At 47.1% G+C, this 16506-nt stretch overlaps 1 protein-coding gene across 2 annotated transcripts in view; it reads left to right on the forward strand.

Moving 5' to 3' along the window:
• The first annotated feature begins 9454 nt into the window (after positions 1 to 9454).
• LOC149310102 (putative ubiquitin carboxyl-terminal hydrolase MINDY-4) overlaps positions 9455 to 16506 on the forward strand; it is a 110373-nt gene continuing 103321 nt past the window's right edge. For both annotated transcript variants that reach the window (XM_089533701.1, XM_089533702.1), the window contains exons 1-2: positions 9455 to 9629; positions 10741 to 10860. In XM_089533701.1, the coding sequence (XP_089389827.1) occupies positions 9567 to 9629; positions 10741 to 10860 (183 nt within the window). In that variant the 5' untranslated portion in view covers positions 9455 to 9566. The remainder of the gene's footprint in view (positions 9630 to 10740; positions 10861 to 16506) is intronic.

Consider the following 16506-nt stretch of genomic DNA (forward strand, 5'->3'; position numbering starts at 1 on the left):
CCACCGTGGGGGAGATCGTGGTGGAGTTTGCCCTGGCCATGGAGAAGCTGCTGCTGTCACGGACCGTGTACCTGGGGAACGCACGTGAGGTAGGGACAGCCAGACCACCTTCCCTTTCATCTTTGGCAGCTCTGTGATATTCTGTGTCAAGTGTCACCCCCTCACTGTACATTTGCTGTTCTTGCTATGGTGCAGTTGCACACGTGTAAAAGAGTTGTCATCTCAATTCCTCTGTTTCTCTCCCTTTCTTTCCCCCATAGATTATGGATGCCTTTGGTCGCCGCGGCTTCCCACAAGTGGTTGGCCTAATGGACGGGTGCCACTGCCTGATCATACCACCCTTGGGGCTGAGGAATGCCTATGTCAACAGAAGGGGCTCCTATTCTGTCATCCTGCAAGGGACATGTGACCACACAGGAAGGTTCGTGGACGTGGAGCTCGGATGGCATGGGTCAGCCCACGATGCCAGGGTGGCACGGAATTCTCTCATCTATGAGGCCATGGAGGCTGGCATCTATGTGCAAGGGAACCCCAGCATCAACATCAGAGGCCAGCAGATCGGGCCCCTATAAAGCCCTAAATGGCTTGGGCCCAGGATACCTGAAGGACCGCCTCTCCCCGTACATTCCGCCCCGCACCCTCAGAACATCTGGGCAGCAACTACTTAGGGTTCCCGGGGCGAGATTGGCCTCCACCTCTAGGAGGACTTTTTCCATCGCCGCCCCGGCCCTTTGGAACACGCTGCCCATAGAGCTCCGCTCAGCTACCTCCCTGGCCCAATTCAGGCGGGATCTGAAGACCTACCTGTTTCAGATAGCATTCCCCGAATAAGGCCCATAGGCCCTCCCCGCCGCACAGGCAATGGATTGGCTAACCCGGGGGCTTTTTGTTTTTGCTTCTATTTTGTTTATTGTATGATTTATGTAGTTTTTCTGTGGTTTTAATGAATATTGTGTATTTTAAATGTTGTAAACCGCCCTGATCTTATGGAAGGGCGGTATATAAATAAAATTTTTATTATTATTTATTATTATTATACTGGCTGACTGTGCCTACCCCATTCGGAAGTGGCTCATGACACCGTTTAAGACCCCCCAGACTCCCAAACAGAAGCTCTTCAACAAGAAGTTGAATCGCGTGAGGGGGGCCGTGGAGAGATCGTTTGGCAGATTGAAGGCGAGATGGCGCTGTCTCACTGCCCCACTGCTGGTGGCAGAGGAGAACGTGGTGCCCATCCTGGCATCATGTGTCATTCTGCACAACATCTGTGAGACCAAGGGCAGGGTCCTGGATGAGGGCATGCGATATAGGCGCCGTTTTGTGCTGCCCACCTTGGGAGCAATCACGGAGGATGAAGAGAATGCCAAGAAGGCAGCAGGGGAGGATGTGAGGAATGCCCTGGCAGATTTTTTCTGACAAGGAGAATCTGAAGGATGGCTCCTGTGCCATCATCTGTGATGTCAGAGTGCAATGTCCTGTAATAGCATAAGCACATGAATAAATGTATCCCATTATCCACAGTTTGAGTCTGCCTATCATTCCTGATCTGTGCTGTGGGCATGTTTTGCCACGTGCCTGAGGGGGACACACACAAACACACACACACAAAAGGTCTCCTGGCGCCTGTTTTCCTGGGTGAAAAAGATACATCAGCTCCAACTGCCAATTGCCCCTTTGACAATGTATCAATCCCCCTCAAATTCAAGCTTTCCTAATGGCTCATTTGAATGTATCAATAGGGCACCCAGAGGGCATCTATTGGGGGAGAGATTCAAACTGCTCCTCTGAAACCTATCATTGGCCTAGGACCACCTTGGCCTAACGGCCCTGAGCCGCAGGTGCCCATATATACCCGTGCGCAACTGTGCAAGACCCCAGGACGGCGATCAACATGGCAGCGCCACGCAGGAGGGTCCCGGTCCGATTCGCCTATTGGACCGATGAGGAGGTCGGGATCCTCCTGGACTCCCTGATGCCACAGGCAGCTGCGAGGACGGTGATGGCCAGCACCAACAAGCCCAACCGGGGGCATTTTCTCGAGTCATCTCGTGCCCTCCGAAACCAAGGGTTTCAAAGAACGCTGCACCAATGTAGAGTTAAGTTTAAAACTCTCAAGGCAGCGTTCTTTGAAACCCTTGAGGATTTCGGAGAGGAGCCCCCAGTTGACAGGCGGCCACTATTCTTCTCGCGGCTGAAGGACCTGTGGGTCAGGGGAGATAGGCCCAGACCGGAAGATCGCCGTCATCCAGGTAAGCCAGAGCTCTTGCCATGCCCTGTCCTCCCCTCCTTGACCCTTTCCTTGCCCTCCTCTCCTTCCTGCATGGTGCCAATGCCATCCCTCCTCTTCCCTTCTGCAGGCGTGCGGCCGAGGCGGAGGCGGAGGGCACCGTGCCAGGTCGCCCTCTCCACCATCCTCGGGGGACGAGGATGTCCCCGAGGGTGGGCCACAGCCAGGACCAGCTGCTGTGGCCCCTCCGCAGCCAGAGCAGGCTCCTCTGGCGGCAGGTAGGTCCCTAGGGTGAGGGGTGGGGGTTGCCTGACTGCAGCCCCCACGACACTTGTGCCCTCGCCTGCCATGCCAGCATGGTAACTTGGGCCTTTTCTTCCTCTTTTGCAGGGCTTGAAGTCCTTGCTGCTGCCGCCGCCGCTGAGGAGCCTGGCCCGAGCCGCCGCCTGCCAGGGGAGCCAAGGGACTTGGCCCTCGATGCCAGGACCCTGGATCGAGTCCTCCAAGCCCGGCAGCAAGGTAAGTGTGGAGGTGAACCCAGGGAAGGGAGCGGGGGGACCCAGAAACCCTGCCTGTGGGAGTGGGTGATGGGCTCCACAGGCTGACCCTAACCATCCTCTTTCTTTTCCCCCCACAGAGAACCGGACGGAGCAGAGGTTCTCTGCGCTGGAGGAGAAGGTGGACAAGCTGGCGGAGAGTCTCCTCCATGGAGGAGACTCTGCAAGAGATCCTCCGCCAGCTGCCCGCCCCACCGCCTCCTCCCCCTCCCTGAAGCAGCTTCCCTCCCCTGCCCCCTCTGCCATCCCCCTTCACCACCACCCTTCACCCTCCCCCTTCCCTATGTATATATTGTAAATATGTAAATACAAAAGTTTTTAATTATTGTTAATAAAAAAGTTTATTTTTAAAAAAAAATTTGTGTGGTTCATTATGCGCAACTGCGGCAGTATGGCTGTGAGTGTGAATGTGACAGCTTAGGCGCAACTGTGCAGTCTAAAGCTAGGCAGGAGTGCTGGGAGGTAGCAATGTCCAAACTCTGTCCTTCCAGGCGTTTGGACTTCATCTCCCAGAATCCCAGATCACAGGGCAAGGTGGCTGGGGATTCTGGGAGATGAAGTCCAAACACCTAGAAGGACAGAGTTTGGACATTGCTGGTTTGGGGACCAGTGAGCCAGGCATGGTGGGAGGAGAGAACAGGAAGGATAGACTAGAGTAGATAGGGCTGGGAGCGAACACATGCCCTGGGAGGCGAAATGATGTCTTTTTGGGACATCATGGGACCTAATGCCTTGTCAGTGCTCCCTGCCCCTTGATCCCAGGCCCCCTCTAGTTGCCCTTTGCCTTTGGGGGCGGGGTGTGGGCGGTGGGACTGCCACAGAGTCACTGAAGAGGCTGGAGGATGGCCCAGCAAGAGGCTGCTGAGCCAGTTCCACCTCCATGGCAACTCCCTGCTCCTCAGCTGGAAGGATTGCTCTTGCTGGGGGCTCCTGCTGCCCTACTCCTTCCTCCACGACCCTGGGGACAGCCCTGGCTCTTCCAGCTCTTGCTGGGGGCTCCTGCTGCTCAACCCCTTCGTCCACGACCCTGGGGACAGCCCTGCCTCTTCCACCCTGCTCCCTACGTACCCTTCTGCGTCTCGGGCCACCCTGCTCTCCCCTCATGATCTCCAGCATTTGCCCCATCAGAACAGTCTGCGCTTCCAAGGTGGTGTTGAGTCGCCTCTGCTCCTGGTCTGACCTGTCTATTGATCTCTCCTGGTTCTGAACGGCCCTCTCTTGAACTTCTAGGTTCCTCTCTTGAAATCCCAGTGCCCTCACATGAACTTCTAGGTTCCTCTCATGAACTCCCAGTGTCCTCTCTTGAAATCCTAGTGCCGTCTCTTGAAATCCCAGTGCCCTTTCCATGAGCTCCCTGCGGGACTGTCTGCCCCTCTCCCTGTCCTCAAAGGCTCGCTGCCCCTGCTGCATCAGTGCTGCCATGTGCTCTTCTGAGCAAGCCTTGAGCTGATCCACAGCCGCCAGTTTTAGTAGCTGCTGACGGACGCACCCTTTTCTTCTTGGTGGCAAGTCTCTCCTCTGCTGACATGGCAGCTATGGGATTAGCTGGAGGTGGTTCTCCTTCTCCTTCTGCTTCAGTTCGTCCTCCTACTATGGGACATACAAGCAGAGAGTCACAGAAGCCTACAGTTAGCAGAGACCCTGAGGGCCATCTAGTCCAACCCCATTCTGCCATGCAGGAACTCTCACTCGAAGCTGTGGCAAAGGGTAGAGCTTCAAACTAAGGGCATGGGGAAAGGAGAGATTTACATGCAAGGGAGGGGTGCCTTAGGAATGTGGGACACATGCAGCACATGACCATGCCAGGGACACTCACAATCCTACTTCCACAGCAACCTTGCAAACATACCAGCACAGTAAGCAGTGAAAGAAACATGCCACAATTGCGCAGTTGAGCCATGCAGTTATAAACATAAACATAGGGTTTACCTTGCATACTCTCTTCGGCCTCACTGCCATCGCTGGCGGGTGCACTGGCCCGGGAGACAGGTGAGCGGTCACGGTAGCTGCTGGTTGTGGAAGAGGACCCAGCACGAGATGGTGGTCTCCTTCTGGAGCTCCCGGCCCCAGCAGACATTTGTCTGAGCAGGGCGCGGGGATCCAGAGGTCTCTGGCTGCTGGAGCAATCGCCCGAGTCGGGGTGTTCCTCCTCCTCCTGCTCCTCATCCGTATGACAAGGGTCATCTCTGCCCTGTGCCCACCCTGGGGCCACATCTTCCCCTTCCCCCATTTCCCCCTCCCTTCCCCCCAGGGGCCCTGGCGCATCTTACCCTGAGGGGGCATCAAAAGGTCTTGGGCACATTCAAGGTCCGGGGTCTCATCCTCGTCCTCCTCCTCCACCGCCACAGGCTCGGCTCTGGCTGGCTGGCCCGCCGGGACCCTCACACGCTCCCCACTGGTGACTAGTCTGTTGGGTCTGATGCTTCCATCACTTTTAATGAAAGCATGCAGCTCCTTGTAAAAGGGCGGGGGGGGGGGTGCCCTTTGTAGTACCTCTGGCCAGGGCATCTCTGTATTGTTTGTATTGAGATTTCAGCAACTTGCATTTTCGGCGACACTCCTCCAAAGTTCTGTTGTGGCCCTTGGCTCTCATGGCTTCTTCCACATCTCGATATGTGTCAGCATTCAGGTAGGACTGCTCCAATTTTTGCAGAATGTTTGGCTGTGACCATATAGCTATAAGGTCAGCCGTCTCCGCATGAGACCAAGACGTCCCCCTGCCTTTTTTCGGGGTGCTGGTGGATGGCTGTGCCATCCTGCCTGGTGCCAAAGGGGAGCCGCCGCACAGCTGTGCCAGGAGCAGCCGAACTGTGCCCGTTCCCAGGTGAAAATGGCGCAGGAATGTGTGTAGGGGGTCACTTTAAATTCCAAACTTTCCCTTATCACTTTCTACAACCAAAACATCCGCCGGCAAAACTTACAACTTCCCGCGATTCCAGCAACGCATGCGCACATGGAGCTCTAGGGTAAGGGTTACGAGACTTAAAATGCGCAGCAGCTGTGCCGCAGCTTCCACAGCTGCATGGCAGCGGACGCTGCAATTAAAGCCCGACTGCAAACCACGCATGTCCCGGACCCCGACCCATTATGCGACGCAGCTGACACAGAGCTTTTAAACGGGCAACTTATATTTGCGGCATGGCAATTCGGGTGTACCGGTGCAGCAGCTTACAGACGGAGATGCGCACGTACGCCGCAAATCAAAAAGAAGCGGAAAAAAGCGGCACCTTTTTAATGCCGCTTCTTCCCGCTTGGGGCGTGCGGGCGGCGCGTTCATGACGGCATTCAGGTAAGGGCCGTCTGAAGGCTCTACCTTCATGACGTCATGAATACACCCCTTTTTGCCCGTCTGTATCCCGCCATTGCTAAATACTGTAGATTTAAAGATACAGAAAATCAAAAGCCCAGAGAAACAAATACTTTCACAAGGAAATTACCTTTTAGTAGAGAGAAACACTTTAATAGTCATAGACCAATTGGTGAAAAAGTAAACAATAAACACAAGCAGAGATTTAATAACGGTAGAAATCCTCATATGAATAATCAAGTGTTTCAAATATCTGATTATCAGGGTGTAAATGATAGACCGCATTTTCTTCTTGATAGTGGTAGTTTCATCCATATTTGCCAATACAGAAAAACTTGACCAGAGACCAGAGAACGTGATACAGAGAACAGACCAGAGATATTACAAGCAAACCAGCAAAGACTAAATGTGCTTGGAACTGGAACTGTGCCTTTGAGAGTTCTCACTTCTAGAAGTGAAGTGGTAAACCTTACATTAACAGACGTTGCTTTTGTTTCTGGAGCCTCAAATAATTTGATTGGTACTAAAAGAATGGTAAAGAAGGACTATACTATAGTACTTAAAGGTGACTCAGGAAAAATGATCAACAATAGAACTGGCCTTGTGCTTAAAGTTGATGAAAAGGATGGGTTCCATTATATCATTGATGTTCACAATGTTACAGTAAATGAAGAAAGGGCTGTATGCCAAACTAGAGAAAACATTTGTGACCACAAAAACTGTCTTTATTCATGGCATGTAAAGTTAGAAATATGCAAAGTATTGAAAAACTACTGACAGAATGTGGAATTAATGTTCCTAAAGATGTTCCTAATGGTTACCAACCCTATAATGACTCAAGGGTAGAGCTTGCCACTATTCCAACAATCTCAACAATGCCTAGGTGTGTAGTAGAGAAATGTGTAGAAAGCAACCATCTACTTGTAACTTTAACTTTAAGTTGTGTCACGCAAGCAGATTTTGTAGAACCAATTTACCAATTGGAAACCTAGCAGCTAGAACATGTGACATTAAATGGTCGCTAAAGACAGAAAATAATACTAAAACTACTCTGAATTCTAATGAATGTCTTTCCCTCCAAAGTATATTAACTTCTAAATCCCCTGATATCATTTGTGTTTCTTACCAAAAATTAACTACAACAATAAATTAACTGAATATTCTGGGTATGGGGGGAATTCTGGCATTTTGGGAAATGATTCCTGGGAATCTCTTCTAAGGCTTGTTGGCAACACTGCTAATATCTCCAAGAAAGTTGCGAAACAGAATAATCCATTTGTGTGATTCGTAGAGACCATGAAAAAGAATGCAAGATATTTTGTTCTAGAATCTTCTTGGAAGATGGTACCAAAGTTAACAAAATTCCCTCCAACAGTTTGAGTAAATGGTTGCCTCAAATTTGGTTCTTTACAGTATTTGAATTTAAAATGCGAGACACTTTTGGTAATTTTCCACAGGCTCAAAATAATGTCTGGCTTTAATCCTTAAAAGAACAGGTTAATTTAAGAGCTTGTTTTAAATAAGGGAGATTGCTCTAGTACATCTTTCTGATCCATTATCAAACATAGCAGGCCATATATTGTGCTACTGGGGTATCAAATCCCCATTTTTATTCTGTTCTACCCCCCAAAATGGAAGAGAACACAGCTAGAGTGAGTTTACTAAAGCCTTAGTTTCTGCTCAGAGGAAGTCTGCTGATAAATTTTTAACAGAAAATAATTTGGTAAAATAAAGAGTACAGTACGAACAATTAAACTCTTCTTTTCTCAGTGGTTTGTGCTGGACTAAAGAGATTCAGTTTCAAGACTACACTACTGGGCTGTGAAACTCAAAAGACACTGTGACAAACACCGTCTGTCAACCTGAGCTACCTCACAAGGCTGTCGTTGAGGATAATAGGTGGAAAAGAGAGGCACATATGTTGCTAGGACCTCACTGAAGAAAATGCAATATTGTTGTTGCTAGCTGTTCTCGAGTCGCTTCTGACTCATGGCAACCCTGTGGATGAGGCATCTCCAGGGACCCCTATCCTCCACTGCAGTCTTGCCCGGATCTTGCCAACGCCAACCTTTGCCCATAGCCCCCCTGACTGAGTCTATCCATCTGGTTTGTGGTCTTTCTTTTTCTTCTACCCTCTACCTTTCCTTGCATTACTGTTTTTCCTAAGTGGTCCCTGCCTTCTCATGTGGGCGAAGTACAATAACTCGATCATCTTTGTTTCAAAGGAGAGCCCTGGTTTGACCTGATCAAGAACCCATTTGTTTGTCTTCTTGGCTATCCATGGTATCATCCTAAGTACTCTTCTCCAGACTCACATTTCAAAAGAACTGATTTTCTTTCCGTCTGCTTCCTTCACTTTCCAGCTCGCACATCCGTACATGGCAACTGGGAATACAATGGTAATTGTATAATAGTAAATGGGAATACAGTAGGTCCTTGGTATCCACTGGGGTGTGGTTCCAGGACCCCCCGTGGATACCAAAATCCAAAGATGCTCAAGCCCCATTAAATAAAATGGCTTACTAAAATTGTGTCCCTTATATAAAATAGAAAATCATAGAATCATAGAGTTGGAAGAGACCGTAAGGGCCATCCAGTCCAACCCCATTCTGCCATGCAGGAAGTCTCAATCAAAGCATCCCTGACAGATGGCCATCCAGCCTCTGCTTAAAGACCTCCAAAGGAGACTCCATCACGCTCCGAGGGAGTATCTTGCACTGTCGAACAGCCCTTACTGTCAGGAAGTTCCTCCTAATGTTGAGGCGGAATTCATTGCTCTGGGTCAAGGTTTGCTATTTGGAATTTATACTTTTTTTGAACATTTTCAAACCATGGATGCTTGAATCCGTGGATAAAAAATCCATTTATAATAAGGGCCGATTGTAAAACAAAATTAACAAGTCAAAATAAATGTACATAAAACACAAATTAGAATCAGCCAAGCACCACTATGGTCTGTGTCTCTCGGGAGAATAAACTCTCCTTTTTAATGCTCATCTCAGCAAGCATTAGAAAAACTTGGAGATGTCTCATTTAAAGGGTCGCCTGAGTCAAAGACAACTATAAGGCAGTTAACAACTCTGCAGATAAAGATAAGCTTTGAATGTCTCTACTTAAAGAGTGTATAATAACACAAATATCCACAGAACAGTGATACCTTTAACTGGCCAACCAAAATGCACAAAATTAAGAGTAGGCACACATGTATTTCCCCAGGTACAAACTGGCATTCAGCTTCATAGATGCCTCCTGGTTGCAAAAATCCAGAGAGGAAGGGAGGGAGAGCATGCATTCTCTTCCCATGACACCATCCCCATGGAAACACACCAATGACAACGTAGTTACTGACTGCCGGAACTGTATGCCAGGCTGAAACCTGAGCCGAGGACCAGAAAGAAGGCAGCGGCTAAATGCTGAGCAGGAGGAAGAACATCAGCAAGCCAACGGTTTTTTAAAAAGAGGCAACAGATGCAGAATGGAAAATGCCCTTGTGGAAGAGGTGGCTGCATCTTTGGTTAGAGAGTTTCTCAGCAAAAAGGTAAACCAGCCTCTTTCTTTGCTGCAGACCTTCAGTGCATCTGTAACCGTTCTTCTAGTAATGCCAACACAGCAGGCCTAAGTCTTTTTCCATCCTTAGTTTGTCATGGCTAGGAACAGAGATCTCTGACAGCAGTTTTTTAGCTTTCCAGGTAATTTACCTTTTAAGCATTTTGTTCCAGGCTGCTACAAACTGTACATCCTACAACTACATTTCCCACAATGCATTTTAAAGAGCACAAGGAGTACAGGAAGCACATTCCTATCTGCACTCCCAGTAAACCCTCCTCCGCCTCCCATTGCAGAGCTTCTGTGCTTTAGGGTTTTCGTGGGACAGTTCATATTAAATCAGGAGCTGCTACATCCACTTGACCTTGTTTGACTTTATGGAAATGACACTAGACTACATTTTACTGATGGAAAAATGCAGGAATGACCTGATCAGCCACAGTAGCATTTATTTCTATTTAAAGGAGCAAAGGCTTCTCACAATTCAAACTGTTATTATTGACAAGGGACAAATGATAGCACACCAGAGTGCTGAGTTCGTATAAGCCCCCCAAGAACTTAACTTTTAGGTTCACAGCTAAAATTTATATCTGAGCTTGATGTTGTATGGAACCTATCTGGATGTGATGTGGACTCCCAAATCTAGTTTTGGAAATCCAATTTGTAAGCTCTTTGTGTAAAACCACTCATACTGTAAAACCAAAATGGATGTGAATTTGCTTATGGTGGTCCACACAAATGCATGGAACTGGGAAATGTGGCAGCCCCTAAAGAGCAATTAATGTAGTTAATTGCCAACTTGGAGGGTGCTTCTAAAATTTGCTGCCCCCCCCCCCCAAAGGGTGACTTTGTTTGCCAAATGTCAAGGGTATCCTGGTTGCCTCCTCCTTATTCAGAATGTTATCTCAAAACTTTGTGAACCCCCTCCCCACACACACACACACAATCCACATTGGCAAAGAAAATTATTGTTCTGTTCCATATGCATTATATAAGGACAACAGGTTTTCTGGAGAAACCTAGCAACATTTATAGCCAACTTGTGAAGACTAGGGTTTTTTCTTTGCCTGTACATCGCACTGGAATTTTTCTCTTTCCTCCAGGGCTTGAAAAAGACAAGCAGTACAATGGATGTGGAGTTCCCACGTACAGCTCTCAGCATCAACAACAGAAATGAGCTTCGTAACATTTTACACCTGCAGTCCTTATACAAAATGAACAAGGTAAAAACATACATTCCCCTTATGCAATATATGCAGATCAATGAGAAAAACAGCTAGTTTGCAGTGTAGGATATGCTACTGCTGGTGTTGATGTTTTGTCATTGCCCAGTACTACCTCTATCCAGCTTCTCCTGCTGGCTCTCAGTGACTTTCAGTGCATTACTGACCAGACCTTGGCCCACTTAGCAGGATGGACTTTACATCCACTTGCACTTGTTTCTGCACACCTGCCACCTGTCAGATTGAGGTGTGCACTTCCCTTGGCTGACTTCTGAAGATTGGCATTTTTATCTCCCAAGTGCTTGACCAACAAGGTTAGCATCTTACAGTAGCATCCTCCAAGATCTGATACTACTGGTTATCCTTGTGTGCATTTAGCTGTGCATTAGAGTGCCACAAAATAACACCAGTGGTTCATGCTTGTGGACAGAGCAGAAGACAGCCTTCTCTCTCTCTTGAGACTTGGAGCCTATGGACCATTGTTGTCCTTCGTGCATTTCACTCTCTGATGAGCCTCCACACAGGACTCTCAGAGGGTTTCTTGGCACTTCACACAGAAGCTCATTGTTGGGCATGATCTTCACAGATGGTGCAACAGTGGTTAGCGTCTCTAGCATCTCCAAGAGACTCTATGCCATCATCCCTCAGAAAGTAGTTCTCCACTAAATCTTAGGTAACACTGGTGTTTGTACACTGGGCAGTCAATCACTTGGCCATCTTTGCTGTTGCTAGAGGCAGCCTTAACTTGAATGCATTCCTTGTACACAATACGAAGGTATAGGTCCTGCTTGCAGCACCGCCACTCATGGTACACAGTGCATTTCTCAACAAAGTAGAGGCCTTCCTTAAATGCTGAGGCTCTTCTGTAAGATCAACACGCTCCAACTATTCTTAGTTCCTATCATAATGAACTGTACAAGGCCATAAACACATCTTTTGAAATTCGAGTCACTGACAGTGGTGCGGTAACATGACCCATAATGATATCAAAATTATAATGAAGAGAGCTGGACAATTGTATATTGGTCTTGTAACATTTTAAGAGTTTATTATTTTTCACACTGAGGTTTGTCTCCACAGAGATCTAAATTTTCATGGATAGGAAGAGATAGTTAAAGTATTTAGGGTATGAGGCACTTACTCACAGGGGCAAAACCCACTCCTGGTCCTACCCACACTATTGCTGTAACAACACAGGTCAACTAGTTTGAAATTTGAACACACAGACCCTTCTCTGCAATCATCATATAGATCAAGTCACTCAAATTAAAAATGCCAGTATTTTCATAAGAATGCATGGCTTTGAACTGGTGAATTATTTTAGTGTAGAGAATTGCTAACTTTTTAGAGAATAGCACAGCTTTTGCAATCTCACCATCATGGACTTTATTCTCCTTGGCAGAGTAATAGCAGTCTATGTAACTGCAAATTCAGGGTCAAAGGGCAGGACTGTTTAGAGAAAACAGAGGACATCTCTGCTGTTTATTAAAACAGTTCGCACACTTATGGGATATGCATGGCTAGTAGCCCTTTAAACCCTTATGCTTTAAATTAGTATTACTAGCTTCTGATGGAAGCCTTTTATGTTAAAAAGCATAAAGAGTAGCAGTGACAAGTCTGCATTCGCTTTTCTATTTTATTGAATATATCCAAGAGTCAGCCTTTTAACACAGCCGTGAAACTTTAAATTCTCTTCCCTTAGGAGGCAACTTGTTTACTCTGGAGCTAGATAATTCAAATGATATTTAAAAGCATGCCATGAATTTAAAAGACCAAAACAGAAATATGAAAGTTATGATCACACTTGCTTTGTAACCATCTCCTTAAGGCACAGTCCAATCTGGGATAAAAACAACGCTTTGCCTATACTTTCTAAAGTATTTGCTCAAAAATTGTTTGTTAGACGAAAAAGGTAAATGAAGTATCCCCAGAATATAAAGATACATTAGAAATATTTGCATATAAAAGAAAAAATTTGAACAAAAGTTATACTTGAGTACAAAAGTTATATCTGAGTTTGAGCATATGCTCAAACCCACAGAGAGCCGCGCGGGGTGGCATGTCCCATTCAAATGAATGAAGTGTGCACCCATGGCGTGTGTGAGCCACCGTGCCAGCACCATGTGCACGAGCCCCATTCAAGTGAATGGGGCTCGAGCATACGCGTTTTTTGGCTTACGCGGGGGGGGGGGGGAGATCCGGAACAAATCCCCTGTGTAAGCCAAGGGTGCACTGTATGTTAAAGCAATACTTGAATAAGTGGGAATTCAAACAGGCTTTGGTATTGGCCTTTTAATTTACTTCACTGAGAAATCACAGCTTGCGGTTCATCAAAGGGTCCACACAGGATAGAAACCTTGGAAATGCCAGCAATGTGGCAAGTGTTTTACTTTGGGTACCAACCTTAGATACCACAATAGCATTTCATACAGAAGTGAAGCCATAGAAATGCCTGGAACGTGGAAAATATTTTTCTCAAAATTTACCCCTTTAGAGGCACCAGACAGACAGAAATGTTCATTGATTAGCCCTTAGGCCATTTCAAAATAACACAAAATAACGCTAAAACAAGTAAAACACACTATAAAATCCTATAGAAATTCTAAAGCAAATAGAAAAGAACTAAAGTGTAGTAACATGGACTCTAAAATGTATACAGAGTACTGTATGGCTGTAAAACAATATAAGTATATTAAAAGTACAGTACCTAACAATGAGACATAGTTAGAAAACTGATCATAAAAATCTACATCACAGGTTCAAGATACAAGATGGGTAAAAATAAAAAAAATGAATGCATTACAGCATTAAGATGCACCAGAATTAACACCTTTAGACGAAGCAGAAGATGCATTTCTGTCTCCTTTCTAGCCTATCATTGACACACACACCATTCGCTGAACTCCAAACCCCAATTTCTCTCCTTTTCCCCAGGACCTAAACCTGGACCAGAAAGGGTCACGTTTTATTTGGATTCTTCTTCTGGTTGGCACAGTAGATGGCTTTTAACTAATTCTATTACCTTTTGTTTTCTTGTGAGTCTTTTATCTTGCGTTTTAATTCTTCCACTACATCTTGCTTGTAATGCTTTTAGTTGACTGTTATGCCTCACTGCTGTGCAGCATTGTTTACACCTCTCATTTGCCTTGTTTTGGGAAACTCTATGCTGCCCCATTTGCATTCTCACTCTTTCTTCCCCTGGATTTACTATTAGCTACTTTGCTCTTCCAGCTTCTCTCTTACACTGAAATGGAAGCCAAGAACTATGACCCCTTGGGAATTTAACATTTCATGGTTAAATTTGTTTGTGCTTTTGTTTCTTCCTGTGACAAGTTACAATAGTTGTTGGGGTTTTTTTTAATGGGAAGGAAGTCCCAGAACAAGCCCAGGGATAGTTAAGCACAACAAGGCGCCTGGAAGAGAGAGAAGAAATCAAATGATTGTGCTTTACAAATTGTTAAAAGAGGTCTTAGGCCTAGATGATGCAGCTTGCACCTTCCTGGCCACTGTATTAAGGAGGGCTTTTATTATTGGCAGCCTATATTCACTAGCTAATGGTGCGATACAACCGGCCCATTGAGCAGGCCCATGCCACGGCTCCAGCCGCTGATCTGGCTCCAGCTTTGCCCTGGCACCCGCCTCCGAGGCCTTGACCTCTGGTTTGGGCAGTGGAGGCCACCGGGTTCCTGTGGATCCTGAGGCCATCCAAGGTTGTTCTAAGAATTCCAGAAATGAAGAGGAGAAAGCAGCGGCTGTATACATCATCAAGCACATAATGGAGCGGTCAGAGAACCAGGAGGAGGGAGCAGAATAGTCTAAAACTACAGTTCGCCGACCAGGACACAAAGGGGACAAACAATTGCCAGTTTCCTGTGGTACTGTTGAAATTTTTCTGTTCATACAGTTCCTCAAGTTCACTTTTCTCTTTGTCCTCTGATTCTGGGAGTTGGATCCTAGGAAAGTTATATCTGGTTTGAAAACACCAAGACCAAATATTTTACTTCAGTGGACATTTCTTTCTGCTTGGAGCTAAACAATTAATTGGTAATGAAATCCTGTGCATTTTCTGCTCTCTTCTGGCACAACCAATAAGGCTAGTGGATTTTTATCTTTTGTAATGAGATTACAAAAGATATACCCATTGTTTTTGATTCCCTTGCTTTTAACAGCAAGAATAGGTTCCATGAATCCTCAAGAGATCAGAGTAGCTAAATGTTTCAGAGTGTGCATTTTTCCCCACACAACTGACATGAACCCAAATGTGGAATTGAGTTCTTAGCAGTTGTTCTGATATTCTTTATCCTTTAAGAGGAGGTTTCTACAACTGTGAGTCAGGGAAAACCTAAAGATCCACAGTACAGCTCTTGCATTTGGACACCATTCCAAGCGTTCTTACTGATTCCTCTTCACATCATTGAAGTTTACAAATTAAGTGAATCCAAAGCTTCTTGGTTTACATAATGTTGTTCTTTTGCAAAATTTAGAATGGAAAGGGTGGAGGTAAGCAATTGTTTTCCCCAAACATTCCATGCCTATTTCATCCTCACATCTTTACAAACATAATTTACCCTTTCAAACCTTAACAAGTTTTCAATTACTGGGGAGGAAGGAACCCCCCTCCCACGCAGGCAGCTGCCATGGGGCAAAGGGGGACCACTGCTGCCCAGCTACCCTCTCCTGGAAGGCCTTGTGCTGGTGGTGCCTCAGCAAAGCACCATCCTGGGCCAGTCATTGGTACCTGGCCTTTTCAGGCCACCACTTCTAGCGCTGGGAGACCTGGTGCTGCGTGGTCTGGATGTCTGCCTCCCATCACTTTGCTGCCACTGCTCCCAGGTCCAGGGAATGCCCCACCAAAAGGGGGTTAATGGGCCCAGATATAGATCTATGGATCCAACAACAGAGAGAGGAGAAGCTAACAAATGCTCGCCTCAGTGAACAGAATAAAGCTTTAGATCAGGGGTTGGCAACCTATGGCCCACGGGCCGGATCTGGCCCAGCGAGGCCTTGGAACCAGCCCCAGCCCGGTCCTGCTGCCAATTGCCGCCCCCACCACAGCTTCCGTGCCGCTCCGGGTGTCATTTAGAGTTCTAAAATAGTGGCCGAAGTCTTGTGTAAGATGTTGGTTGGCATGTAGGAGGCCTGTTGAAGTTGCCGGAGCGCTCCTGGAAGACTCCAGCGGCCACGGTGGGCCTGTTTGGGGCCCGGTGCCGGCTTTTTTGGGGGGGAATTCAAAATGGCGGCACCGGTGGCTGCAGCCTCTGTGCGCATGTGCAGCGCGCTCCGCCTCCTCCACCTCGCTCTCCTCCTCCTCTGCCCTATAAACAGAAGAGCAGGAAGGGAGTGCACGAGGGAAGAGAGATCGTTGTGTCGAATTGGGTGGGGTAGATGGGGGATGCAGTATTTCTGTCTAGCCATATAAGGATCCATAGGGCCCAAATATGGTGCACCATCTCGTGTCCCTGTAGGGAAACAGGTGGGTTTTGAGTGACGGCTTTAGCCTCCGTCTTCACACAGAAAAGTTTTAGACAGGTTTACCAAGGGGAGCTCGGGCCAATCCTGGACAGGCCTCACCAGAGCGGGTTCCCCTTTCCATTCCTTCAGCTGAGAGGAGTGGAAGTATTTGAATCTGTCTCCCTGCTTGTTGGG

Source organism: Sceloporus occidentalis, unplaced genomic scaffold (genome assembly GCF_023333645.1).
Source record: "Sceloporus occidentalis isolate IW3139 unplaced genomic scaffold, rSceOcc1.0.p SCAF_7, whole genome shotgun sequence".
Taxonomy (NCBI): domain Eukaryota; kingdom Metazoa; phylum Chordata; class Lepidosauria; order Squamata; family Phrynosomatidae; genus Sceloporus; species Sceloporus occidentalis.